Source organism: Saccopteryx leptura, chromosome 3 (assembly GCF_036850995.1).
Source record: "Saccopteryx leptura isolate mSacLep1 chromosome 3, mSacLep1_pri_phased_curated, whole genome shotgun sequence".
NCBI classification, from domain to species: domain Eukaryota; kingdom Metazoa; phylum Chordata; class Mammalia; order Chiroptera; family Emballonuridae; genus Saccopteryx; species Saccopteryx leptura.
This window is the reverse complement of record NC_089505.1, coordinates 18,875,202-18,889,441: the sequence shown is the minus strand read 5'-3', so window position 1 is coordinate 18,889,441 and position 14,240 is coordinate 18,875,202. Positions and strand designations below refer to the sequence as shown.

At 37.3% G+C, this 14,240-nt stretch overlaps 1 protein-coding gene across 7 annotated transcripts in view; it reads left to right on the top strand.

Moving 5' to 3' along the window:
• The window catches only part of STXBP5 (syntaxin binding protein 5), a 141,368-nt gene that overhangs the window by 46,149 nt on the left and 80,979 nt on the right, over positions 1 to 14,240 (top strand). For all 7 annotated transcript variants that reach the window (XM_066373060.1, XM_066373058.1, XM_066373055.1 and 4 more), the window contains exons 7-8: positions 453 to 536; positions 11,344 to 11,467. In XM_066373060.1, the coding sequence (XP_066229157.1) occupies positions 453 to 536; positions 11,344 to 11,467 (208 nt within the window). The remainder of the gene's footprint in view (positions 1 to 452; positions 537 to 11,343; positions 11,468 to 14,240) is intronic.

The following is a 14,240-nucleotide window of genomic DNA, read 5'->3' as shown; positions in this document are numbered from 1 at the left end:
TGCAAGTTTATATTTCCCATACAACTCAACATACAATGGAAATAGTAACTATATATCATCATTCTTTGAAAGTTTGTAAACTCTCAAGCATTTACAAATGTTAATTTGTATTGCTAATTAATTATGTCATATTAATAAAAATATGTACTTAGGACTTTAAAATGGTAGTTTTCTGTATAAGTACTGCACGCTAACCAATTGAGCCACTGGAGCTCCCGTATTTCCTATGTATGTTTTTTGTTGAGTTCCTGATCATCAGAGGTATATAAGTATGCAATGAAGTATTCTCATTGTCATCCAGGTGATTAGTAATTAGCACTGAAAATGCTTAATTATATTTAATTTTATTTTGGAAGCATATTAATGATAATAGTTATTTTTATTATCAGAAAATAAATGTTTCATATGATTAAGATCACTCCTAAGTAATGTGGCATTTTCTTTTATTACAGCTTTTGATTGGCTTTGAGTCTGGAACAGTCGTGTTATGGGACCTCAAATCAAAGAAAGCCGACTACAGATACACATATGATGAGGTAGTGAGATGATTTTTGCTAATCAAAAGATCTCATTTCTCTGTTTCAGAGCAGCTTTTCTAAGAACTTAATTGGTGACTTTAGTTTAGGCAGCCTTTGTAATTGCAAAATAAAACACATTTTTTCCCCCTATAGCAGATAATATGTTCACATAGCTCAGAAGATATAAAAAATCTCTTTCTTACCCTCGTCGTTTGGCCATCCAGTTCTCTTACCTTGTGTATTTTTGCAGAGCTATTCTGTACATTTAAAAGCATATTAATAGGCCCTGGCCGGTTGGCTCAGTGGTAGAGCGTCGGCCTGGCGTGCGGAAGTCCTGGGTTCGATTCCCGGCCAGGGCACACAAGAGAAGTGCCCATCTGCTTCTCCACCCCTCCCCCTCTCCTTCCTCTCTGTCTCTCTCTTCCCCTCCCTCAGCCAAGGCTCCATTGAAGCAAAGATGGCCCCGGGCACTGGGGATGGCTCCATGGCATCTGCCTCAGGCGCTAGAATGGCTCTGGTCACAACAGAGCAACGCCCGGGATGGGCAGAGCATCGCCCCCTGGTGGGCATGCCAGGTGGATCCCGGTCGGGCGCATGCGGGAGTCTGTCTGACTGCCTCCCTGTTTCCAACTTCAGAAAAATACAAAAAAAAAAAAATAGCAGATTAATAATTGGAAATTTTATTTTATACAGATGATCATAGTATGCTGTAATATTTATAGTTTACTTACGTTAAGACCATAATATAGATCGGTTGCGATTGGTTGATAAATCTTCTAAGTCTTTGGAACTATAGACCTCTCCTCTCACTCTTTTTTCACTACCTTACCTCATTTCTTCTTTTTTGCCCTTTATTTGTGGATGATAGTCTCCTCAAAAATGGGTTTTTCTGTCTGCATTTCTACTATGTTTAACGTTTTTTTTTTACCCTGATATTTCCTATGAATTTGATTGTTTCCTGAAGCTTGATTAAATTCAGATTTATTTTTTACATTTAGCAAGAATACTTCGTAGATAACGCTGTTGCTCTTCCACCGGTTGGAATGTTAGTGTGTGTGATATTAGCAGTCAGTGACATTTAGGGCCTGTAACTATTACTGCGGAGTGGTTGCAAAGTGAGGATGCTCTAACTCTATACTTCCTTCTCTATTTTCATTAGCTAGGACACTTTAGTAAAGAGAGATTTCCTCTCATCTGGTATCCAGTTCATGTAGGAAAGGTAGGATAAATGCTTTATTCTTTCCTTTTATTTTAGTAATTAGTCTAAAGGGATTGTTTTGTAGTAATCTCAGTGGTTACCACTTTGTTCTTTTTTTTCTTTTCTTGTGAGAGTAGGGGAGATACAGAGACATACTCCTACATGCCACTGACTGAGATCCACCCAGCAACCCCCATCTGGGGATAATGCTCTGCCCATCTGGGGCCATGCTTGCAACTGAGCTATTTTTAACACCTGAGGTAGAGGCTCCATGGAGCTATCCTCAGTGCCTGGGACCAATGTGCTTGAATCAATTGAGCCATGGCTGCAGGAGGAGAAGAGAGAGAAGGGGAGACGGAAAGGACGGGGGAAGAAGCAGATGGTTACCTCTCTTGTATGCCCCGACCAGGAATTGAACCTAGAACTTCCACATGCCGGGTTGATTCTCTACCACTGAGCCAACCAGCCAGAGCCTGTTCTTCTTTTTAGTTTTTCTCTATACTTAAAGATTTAAACTTATTTGATGTGCTTCAAAACATTGAAGTTACTGTTATTGATTTTTAAATTATCTCATCTTTGGTCAGTGCACCTCCTTTATTTTGGTTCCTGATTCCTTTGGTGATAATAATCTGGTAGAGCTAGCTTTCTTGCTATCTTTTATAACTAAGTATACTTATTTATCTTGTATATGTCTGTCCCAAACTTACTATAAGATCTTTTTCTATGAAACTGCTTGATTTCAGTGTGTAATAGTACCTAGTCACCATAATTTGGATACTAGGAGCATTCATAATTTCCACTTCAGTGGCTAGAGCTAGGAAATGGATAAATGGTGTTGCTTGTTTGTTTTAAGATAAAAAGTATCATTTTTTCACATCGATGGTTTCAGTTATTCATACGACAGACTATATTGAATATCTATAGCAGTAATTGGAATACTTTGTAAATGACTACATATTATCTTTGTAAGCATGACTGAAAGAGAATTTCCTTTGTTTTTATACCTGTATACCTTTTGTGTTTTATGCCTTTTAATTAGTAAGCATTTTTATGCTCACTAATTAATGTCTTGAAATTAGCCTGACCAGGCGGTGGCACAGTGAATTGAGCATGGGCCTGGGATACAGAGGACCCAGGCTCAAAACCCCAAAGTCGCTGGTTTGAGCACCAGCTTATCTGCTTGAGTGCAGGGTCACAGGCTTGAGCAAGGGATCATAGACATGACCCCCTGGTTACTGGCTTTAAGCCCAAGGTCACTGGCTTGAGCCCAAGGTTGCTGGCTTGAGCAAGGGGTCACTGGCTCAGCTGGAACCCCTCTATCAAGGCACACATGAGAAAGCAATCAATGAACAACTAAGGTGCTGCAACTATGAGTTGATTCTTCTCATCTCTCTCCCTTCCTATCTGTCCTTCTCTTCTCTCTTGCTTAAAAAACAAACTTGAAATTAAAGAAATAATAGTTTTAATGTAGGAGTTGCATATAGATCTATTTTCTATGTTAAAATGAAAGCAGATTTTTTAAATTGACTTTTTGGTTTTGTTTTTATGTATTTAAATAGTGACCTGGCTTTAGCCATTAAGGAGTGACTGGGACTAAATTTGCCCTCTTGCCTAAATAAATACATTGGAAAGCATGTATGGAATAGTGGTTTTTAGAAATGAGACAACAGGTATTGCAGAACCAGGCATTGCTTAGAGAAGGGAGTACAAACAAGGTGGGTCCTTCAGTTGCTTTAGGTCATGAACTAGATAGATTTTCATGATCTCAATACATTAGGGAAGCCCAGCAGTCTCCCTAAGTTGAGGAAACAGCACTGGGAAAGTGGGCAAGACGAAACATCTGGAGCTTGTACAGTAAGGCACCGGAAAGTAGAGAACTGCCTAGAGAAGGAGTTTTAAAAGTTGGCAGTGAGCTCTCTACCCGTCTTCAGTTGAATACCCGTAAGTGCATGGGTGTGAGGCTTAGAAAAAGATCTACTGAAAAGGAGTAGGTAGAACAAGTTCTACAGCACACACAAAGCTGAAAATAGTTCACATTCCCAACACAGTAGAGAACCTTGTAATGCACAGGGCATCGGGGAAGGCACTCCCAGAGGCCTCAGCAGCAGGGCCGAACTAGCACTGTCCTAAAGACGGGCCTCCTAGCCTACCAAAGCAGAGAAACAGGCCTTGAAAAGTCCAAACTGTTTCTCAGTGGTATAACTACATTCCAGAAAAAAGGTTCAAAATATTTAAAAGAATATAATAACCCACTATAATTTTTTACAGTGGCTAGCATCCAAATAAAACATTATGAGGCATGCAAAGAAGCCATAAAATATGACTCAAACTGTGGACAAAATGCAGTTAGTAGAAACAGTCAGAAATGACAGATGTGGTAGAATTAGCAGAGAAAGATACTAAGATAAACAGTCTTGTGTTGCATGAGGACGTCTATGACGGCATAGGTGGTGGTGGTATGCCATACAGCCCAGGTGTGTAGTAGGCTATAGGTAGGTGTAAGTATACTCTATGTCTGTGATGTTTGCACAACAACGAAATCACCTGGCGGCACCTTTCTCGGAACATATCTTCACCAGTAAGTGGTGCATGACTGTTGAGGAATTCCCCACTTTTCTAAAGTTCACGTTATGCCACTTCACTTCTGCAAAACACTTACTTTAATATAGACCTGTTTTCTTTAACCAACCAAAAGAAATCTGAAGAGGATTTTCACATTTATGACTAAAGGCAGAAAGTGAAATTGGCGAGCGTTCAGCGCTTGTTTTGCTGGGAGCCATGACGGAGGGCGTGTGAAGCCCACGGAGCCAGAGTGGCTCTGCCGAGCCCCTTTCTGGGAACTACTCAGCGTCTCAGCATCAAGCCGCCGTAGCTTGGGACTGAGTCTGTGAACAGCTGTGCTTTATCTTGATTTTCTTGATTTATTTTGTGCATTCATTAGCAAGATATGTCCTAATGTATCAAAAGAGCTTAAAAGAGCTTGTAAGAGTATTACACTTAGCATAAAAATGGGTGTAATTAACACGTTGGGATGAATGAAGTGATGACATTGAGTGTGAGTTTGATTTTAGGTCTGGGAATGCTCAAAAATTTGTAATATACATTAGTGGGAATTGCTTCTTTGCTTTATTGCCTTTTCTCTTTTTTTGTGTATTTTTCTGAAGTTAGAAGTGGGGGCAGTCAGACAGACTCCTGCATGTGCCCAACCAGGATCCACCCGGCATGCCCACCAGGGGGCAATGCTCTGCCCATCTGGGGCATTGCTCCACTGCAGCGGGAGCCATTTTAGCACCTGAAGTAGGGGCCATGGAGCCATCCTCAGTGCCCGGGCCAACTTTGCTCCAATGGAGCCTTGGCTGTGGGAGGGGAAGAGAGAGATAGAGGGGAAGGGTGGAGAAGCAGATGGGCACTTCTACTGTGTGCTCAGGCCGGGAATCGAACCTGGGACCTCCACACACCGGGCTGACGCTCTACCGCTCAAACGGCCAGGGTTGTTTTTTGCCATTTTGACTTACAAAAGGTTTCTTAAGCAGTGCTCTACTCTGTATGTTCAAGAAGGTAGATAAAAGCATGAATATGTTGAGGAAAGACATAGAAAACTTTAAAAAGACAAGTAGAATTCCTAGAGATGAAAGCCATCTACAAAATTAAAAATAATGCACTGAGTGGGAGAACATATTCACCAAAGATACAGCTGATAAGGGTTAAATATCCAAAATTTAACAACTCAACACTATAAAAACAAAAAATCTGATTAAAAAATGGGCAGAGGACCTGAATAGACATTTCTTTATACAGCTGGCTAATAGACAGGAAAAAATGCTCAATATTACTAATCATCAAAGAAGTGCAAAGTAAAACCACAATGAAATAATCACTTTGTACCTGTCAAAATGACTATATCAATAAATCAACAAATAACAAATGTTGAGGATGTAGAGAAAAGGGAACCCTTGTGCACTATTTATTGGAATGCAAATTGGTACAGCCACTATGGAAAACAGTATGCAGGTTGCTCAAAAAATTAAAGCTGGAACTGGCCCTGGCTGGTTGGCTCAGTGGTAGAGCGTTGGCCTGGCGTGCAGAAGTCCCGGGTTCGATTCCGGGCCAGGGCACACAGGAGAAGCGCCCATCTGCTTCTCCTCTCCTTCCTCTCTGTCTCTCTCTTCCCCTTCCGCAGCGAGGCTCCATTGGAGCAGAGATGGCCCAGGCACTGGGGATGGCTCCTTGGCCTCTGCCCCAGGTGTTGAAGTGGCTCTGGTCGCGACAGAGCGACGCCCCGGAGGGGCAGAGCATCGCCCACTGGTGGGCAGAGCGTCGCCCCCTGGTGGGCGTGCCGGGTGGATCCCGGTTGGGCGCATGCGGGAGTCTGTCTGACTGTCTCTCCCGGTTTCCAGCTTCAGAAAAATACATAAAAAAAAAAAAAAAAGGAAAAAAAAAAATTAAAGCTGGAACTACTTTATGACCCAGCAACTCTACTTCTGGGTATTTATCTGAAGAAATCCAAAACACTAATTTGAAAAGATATGTGCACCCTCGTGTTCATTACAGCATTATTTACAATTGCCAAGAAAGGAAGCAACCGAAATGCCCATCAGTAGATGATTGGATAAAGATATGTGGTACATATGATATTATACAATGGCCATAAAATAAAGAATGAAATCTTAACCATTTGCGACAGTATGGATGGACCTAGAGGGTATTTTGCTAAGTGAAATAAGTTAGAGAAAGACAGATACCATATGATTTTACTTATATGTGGACTCTAAAGAGCAAAATAAGCTAACAAACCAGAAATAGACTCAGATACAGAGAACAAACTGATGGTGGGTATTAGAATTATTCGTGATCACTTTATAAGTTATACAAATGTTTAACCATTATGCTGCATAATTGATGTTAATATAAAATAATATTGAATGTCAATTGTAACTGAAAAAAAAGTGATCCTTGAACTATGGTACAGCTTCAAGCTAATATATATCAAACTAATAATATGTCTAATAGGAATGCCAAAAAGGGGTGTGTGGATGTAAAACATATATGCAAAAATACAGTGAACTCAAAGCAGAAGAAACATGAAGAAAGCTATACAAAAGCACATCATATTTCAGTTGCATAAAACTACAGCTAGTGGTGGAAAAGAGAGAAAATCTTAAAAGCAACTAGAGGTGTGGGTGGGGGGAACACATTAAATTCAGAGGAGCAAAAAAAAAATGACAGTGGATGGTTTCCTTAGAAACAATGCAAGCCAGAACACAACAGAACAGTTATACAGTATTAGAAGAGTAATTTGACAACCTAAAATTTTATATTCGGCCATGTTTTCTAAAAACAAAGGCAAAATAAAGAATTTTATATACATAAAATACTCAGAATTCATCACTCACAGACTTCTACTACAGACCATGTTTAAAAGAAGTTCTTTATGCTGAAGGCAGTTGATACGAGATGGAAATTTGGACCTACTCAAACTTGAGTTTTACTTTTCATGGAAATGACTATTTTCAACTTGTGCCTGTTTAAAATCTCTACAGAGAAAGAAACTGTAAATCATTTAATATTCAATATTTTAACATTTTAAAATTTTGTCAACTATCTTCCAAAATGTGTTTTCCGGTAATTATTGTTCAGTTACGTGGTACTATTATTGTCTCCCTTCTGTGGTGGAACTAATATTGAAATTTTCACAAGTTAAGACACTATGGCCAAAGCTGCACCATTTACTGGGTTATTCATATATACAAGAAATAATTTATTCAGTGCTCTAAGCATTTACCTTATTATTTGATTACATGAGAATAATAAAACTAGAGTTTTTCAGTATTTCCTTTACATGTATTTGCAAGGTTATAATTTGAAATCAAAGTCTGCATTATAAAATTATTTTTCTTTTATCATTTTGTTCACAATTTTCTAAGGGCTTTAGCAACAGTATATAATTACAGTAGTGGTCAGTGTTGCATTTGAGTTGAATAATAAGATAAATCTTATTTTCTGGGAGAACAGAAATTGTTTTTGGTTTAAGTCCGTTAGAAAATATTTGTCGGGCCTGACGTGTGGTGGCGCAGTGGGTCAAGTGTCCACCTGGCGAGCTGAGGTCGTGGGCGGGCTTGGCTGAGGCACACACAAGAAGCAATGACTACGACCTTGTGCCTCCGCTCCCTCCTCCCCACATTCTCTCTCTCCTCTCTCTCAAATCAATAAATAAAATCTTTTTTTTTTTACATTTTTTTCTTTTTATTCATTTTAGAGGGGGGGGGAGAGAGAGAGAGAGAAGGGGGGAGGAGCAGGAAGCATCAACTCCTATATGTGCCTTGATCAGATAAGTGCAGAGTTTTGAACCTGCGACCTCAGCATTCTAGGTCGAAGCTTTATCCACTGCGCCACCACAGGCCAGGGAAATGAAATCTTTTTTAAAAAAGTATTAATTCCAGAGATTGATAGTACCATTAATAGAAACAAAAGACTTCAGAATAGAAGCAAATGTTTTTCTATTTTCAGTTTTGTTGTTTTGTTGAAAGATTTCATTTATTCATTTGAGAGAAAGAAGAGAGGAAGGAGCAGGAAGCATCAACTCATACTAGTTGCTTCTCGAATGTGATTTATCAGTATATGTATAAAGTAAGAGCGGGTGTACTAAGATATATACCACTTTTAGTGTTAAGTGATTTTAATAACATTACTGATTGGTTTGCAAAACCAACAGGTAGGGAATTTATTCAGTTTTGCCACTATTTTGAGTTAGTGGGTACAAAATTTGATAAATAGCCTGTTCTCTTTCTAGAAAAGTATTCTTCAAGATGCCGTCTTATTTTATAGGAATAGTAGAAAGCATCATATATACTACTTTTGTCAAAGCCTAGTAATTAGATACTTCTTTTTAAAAGAGGGTATCAGAGTAGACAGTTCTTTTGCTTTTAATATTATTAAAGATAAAAATATTGTGAGGCTCCTAATTCATTACTGGTTCATGAGCTTTATTATAGTTAAGATTCTTTTTTTTTTGCCTGACCAGGCATTGGCACAGTGAATAGAGCCGAGGACCCAGGTTTGAGACCCCGAGGTCGCCAGCTTGAGTGCAGGCTCATCTGGCTGGAGCAAAAAAAAAAAAAAAAAAAGCTCACCAGCTTGAACCCAAGGTCGCTGGCTGGAGCAAGGGGTCACTCGGTCTGCTGAAGGCCTGCGGTCAAGGCACGTATGAGAAAGCAATCAATGAACAACTAAGGTGTCTAACGAAAAACTGATGATTGATGCTTCTCATCTCTCTCTGTTCCTGTCTGTCCCTATCTATCTCTCTCTCTGACTCTCTCTCTGTCCCTGTAAAAATGTAAATAAATAAAATAAAAAATTTTAAAAATTAAAAAAAAAAGATTCTTTTTGTCAGACCCTGCATGTAATTGTACATACTGCTTTGTGGCTTGCACCAAAGGCCATACCATCTCTCCTCCTCTTCCTGCACTTTTTTCACTCTACCCTGAATTCATTTTCTTCTACAACTTTTATATATCTCTCATTTATTATGCTCTTCTGCTTTCCATGTATTCTGCCCTCCAGCTCTCCTCTTAACCTGTTTCTCTTGTTCATCTCTATCTATAGTTTTCCATTTTTAAAAAAATCAAGTAACCTCTCAGTCTTCTGGAGATCATATATTCTCTTCAGAAAAAAAAAAACAAGCTGACTTACACAAAATTTCTCAATCCCACATAATGCTTTCTACTTTATATTTCATATCTTCTACAGTGGAGTATTCAGGTTCGCTCCTTGGCCATCTTTTGATTCTGAGCATGTGACAGATTTGCTTAATGAATGAGATGTGCTGTTTCCATTTTGTTTACATAAATTTCTACTTCATTTTTTTAAAAACTCTAATGAAAAAGTATGATTGCAACATTTACACTATATATATAGTTTATATGTGGCATATACTATATATATACTTTTGTATATGCATACAATATTAAATATGTTGCATAAAATATATATGAAAATACTTATATATATGCTATACTTATATGGCTATATGAACATACATATGTAACATATATGTAGTATTACAAATAATATCAGAGCGAGAGTATTAGAAACAGTGAGATCTGGTATCAAGTTGGGTTTGTATTTGGCAAATTGCATAAAAGAAAAATCTGTTCATCTTTATAGCATGTTTATTTTGATATTTTTCTTTAGTGGGGTATTTTCTGTAATATTTTTTTCACTGTTATGCATAATAGTTGTGAACCACTGGTCCCTATAATTAGTATTTATTTTTGGAATGTTTAATAATTTGGTAGCTTAATAAATAAAAGATACTTTCAAATAAAGATATACTTTTTGTTTTCTTTGACATGTTAGAAATATTAGTTTTTTATTTCTATATTATGTATTAATGAAATGTACATATTTACATATGATACAAGTTTTTTAATTTATAGGTTCCAGACAACACTGTAGACTTCTTGTATTTTCCTTACCATGTAAAGAAGTAGATTTAAATAGCTTTGTGAATAGCTTCTTAGCAGTACTCATATTTTGCAGAAATAATTCATCTGTTAAGGGATTGCTTATTTTAAGATTGAGTTTGTGGAATGTCATAGGTATTTAATACTGTTTTAAGATTTTATTTAGGATTTTTTTAGAGAGATTTTAAACATAAAACATTGTTAAATATTGGCATTTAGAAAAATTCTGAATGTCTTTATCCATTGTCATTTAAATTTTTAAGTCTGATCCATAATATTGTATCATTTAACTTAAATTAACCACCATATGCAAAACCTAAATTAATGGACATTGATCGAGATGCATAGTAAATGTTGACTTTGTATAATCTGCAATTCTGATACTCTAATAGGGTAGCTTTTAAAATCAATTGACTATTAAAAACTAGAAATATATTAACTTGAGTTCAAAAGAGGTAATTTAAAGAACCTAGAAGAATGACTTTTTAAAATTTTAGAGACAAAATAATTAAATAATATTAGAACAAAAGATTGAAGGAAAATGTATTTGGCTATATAAAAATATTTTTCAGGTAATTTTAAGTGGCTTAAATGTGTAAAATAAACTTCCAGTCAAAAGAGGATCTCTTCACATTTTAAAAATCATTACAGTACTTACTGTGAGAAATGAATAATACTTTTGAAGATCAACCTCAGGTATTTTTAATTGGATCTTAATTTCAAATCTATGTTTTTATTTTCTTAGAATTTTAGTTAATTTAAAAATTTGTTCTAAGCCAATGCAACTACTTTTTCTCATGGGATATTGCTTGTAATTACTTACTTGGTAATTTTTTAGGTATACTTTATTCTAAAAGTTTAAGAATCCATTTTGTTTTCCTGATTTTATAATTTTTACACGCACACATATCACTAGAGTATTTCTCTTATGCTGAGTTAAGGAGTAAATAAAGTAATAAGAATTAAAATACTGTCAATACTAACTTAAATCTCATTTGTATTACAAGTAGGCTAAAGTATGGAAATGTAAAGTAAACATTATTTTCAGTTTGGGAAATATAAAAATATTTTAAGTGAAAGGTAAAATACAATACCAGTTATGAATAGCTTGGTGTTTAAATAAATTTTTGGTTTAAAAAATGAAATTCTTTACCCCTTTTCTTAGGCTATCCACTCTGTGGCTTGGCATCATGAAGGAAAACAGTTTATTTGCAGCCATTCCGACGGCACCTTGACCGTGTGGAACGTGAGGTCCCCCGCTAAGCCTGTACAGACCATCACTCCCCATGGTAAGAAGGGTCGCTTTTCAACACTGCTCAAATTGGGCTGGGCAGTAAACTGCTTTGTGTGTTATGCGTTTGGATTTGTTTTCTGTTTGTATTTGAGGATAAGGATGGATCGAATTTTGATGGAATTTAAAATAATTATACATATAGAAATAATATGTAGCAATCATGTAATAAAATCTCAAATTAACTATAATTACAATTGAAAGAGAAATTTTGAAGTAGGAAATTATCTTTTGAATACTGTTTCATTAGTAGTTCAGAAAGTCATTTTGTAAGTAATATAGGACTTTAAGCTTTTGTCATCTTAAAAGTTAACAATTTGCAAGTTGCTAATGCATATATAGCAGTTTATTGAACTTGGAAGTCTGCAGAAGGAATTTTATGTATTAAAAGTAGTGTCAGGATACCCTAAGAGTACTACACGTTTGAGGATTCACTGGGAAAACTCCCCAGATACAGCAAAGCAATGCAAAGCAAAACCAGTCAACAGAGAAGGCACACGGAATGAAAGCTGAAGGGAACCATGCTCACATTTCCAGAGTCTTCTCCCAGAGTGTCACATAGGACGTGCTTGAATCCCCTAGCAGTGAGTTATTACCGCACGTCTGAAATGTTTTCCACCCGTGAGGCTATGCTCAGTTCAGCTGTCCAGTTTTTACTGGCATCAGTTTGTACGGACCTTCTGCTTTAACACACACCAACATTTTGGACTCCCCCAAGGAAGGCAGAGATGCATCACAAAGTGAATGTTTGTGCTGAAAGCCTAATCACAGTGCGCCCCCTTCAGTCTGGGAATGGTGGAACCCGGCTCGAAACCAAGTTACCAGATGCCAACCAAGACCGAACCCTAACCGTGCAAGGCAGCCTTGTTACAGAAAGCAGTCTCAGGCCTGCCAGGTTAACTCTTTTTCACAAGTCGTATTTACAAAACCTTAGAAGAAGGTTTTATTAAAGGACTTATGAAAAACATTTATTAGGAGCAAATTCTTTTGAGTTTTAGGTGGAGCCCAGGAATTTGTATGCCTTTATTAATCAGTATTTTCTATCCCCACCCTAAGAAATTCTTACCCAGAAATCATATTAAAGAAACTGTTCTTTAAAATGGTAGTATATTGAAGAATATTCTTGTAACTATTGCTAATATTTCATTGCTTGGTTTAAAATATGAATGCCTCTGCTTTTTTAAATAATTGGGTACATTCTGAAATATTGCAATGTAGAAATTAAACAGTAAAATTTAAAACTTATTTTATCTATCTGGCAGTTCGGGCTTTAAGACTTGTCTGTTTCTGGTAAAAATAATAATTCTTGAAGCCACAAATTGTGATATATATACTTTACCTGTGATAGCAGGTATCTTTCTAGAAAAATACTTTTTTTTTTAAGTGGGAGGAGAGAAGATAGTGAGACAGACTCCTGCATGTGCCCTGACTGGGGTCCACCCGGCGTTTGGGGCTGCCGCTTGAACCAATCGAGCCACTGGTTACTAGAGGGGGAGAGAGAGAGAATGGGCCCGTTTGGGGCTGCCGCTTGAACCAATCGAGCCACTGGCTACTAGAGGGGAAGAGAGAGAGAATGGGGAGACGGTGGGGAAGAGAAGCAGATGGTCACTTTTCACGTGTGCCCTGACTGGGGTCCACCCGGCGTTTGGGGCTGCCGCTTGAACCAGTGGAGCCACTGGCTACTAGAGGGGAAGAGAGAGAATGGGGAGAGGGTGGGGAAGAGAAGCAGATGGTCACTTTTCACGTGTGCCCTGACTGGGAATCAAACCTGGGACGTTCGTACGTCAGGCCAATGCTCTATCCATTGAGGACACCGGCCAGGGCCATAAGCATGTATTTTAGACTTGCTACAGATCTCTTTGTGCGTATATCCAGAGGATGGCCCTATGGCAGTAGGTTTCATTTTTCCTTAGTACATTTTCTTCCATCTTAGTGACTAGGTCCTTAATCTCTGTAGTACCCTTGAGAATTCTCATAAATTTTCGGTTCTCCCAAGGTTCCTAGAACCTAGGGATCCAGCAAAACCAAACAAGTAGATGATTAGTGTAGAGAACTGTCAGATCCAGAAGAAAGTGGAACTAGTACTGAAGGTAGTATTAATATTAGTTTTCATTTTAAGTTTATATTTATTTCGATAGCTGAGTTCAGTGGCAAAACTAAGTGCATTTTTTTTATAAAATGAAGTGCATTTTTATACATTAAAGTACAAAATTATGTTCTCATACCATAATAAGTATATAATTTTCAGTATACTAAATATCTGATTTGGTGGATCAAAATTTAGTTTGATTTTTTTTCTCATTACTATTACTAAATTTAGGTTTTTTTCTTCAGTAAGTAAAGTGTTGAGTCTCTTGCTCTTCTAACAAACAGTTATGGTAAATTACTTTAAATGTTCTAGACTTTTAAATTTGTGTCCAATTTTGTTTTTTTCATGTTTAAACTCATTTAAGAATAAATACCTTATTCTTAAAATATATTTATAAGGGTTACCTTGATAGCCAGGAGTCAATTGTACTTTGAGACTCCTACCTGTATGATATTTAGTGTTAAGAATACCTTAAGAGGTTCTGAAGAATCTGTTTAGAGAATGTAATATTGCACCAGCCTAACATGGAATTTTAACGCCAGTAGACTTTTTGTGGTCAAGCCCTGAATCTGTAGTTTCTGGCTCTGTGACTTGGCGAAGTCAGTTAACATTTGGAACCTCAGCAGTCTCATCTATACATTGAGATAATAATTGAAATGAAAGCACCTAAAAATTGTGATGT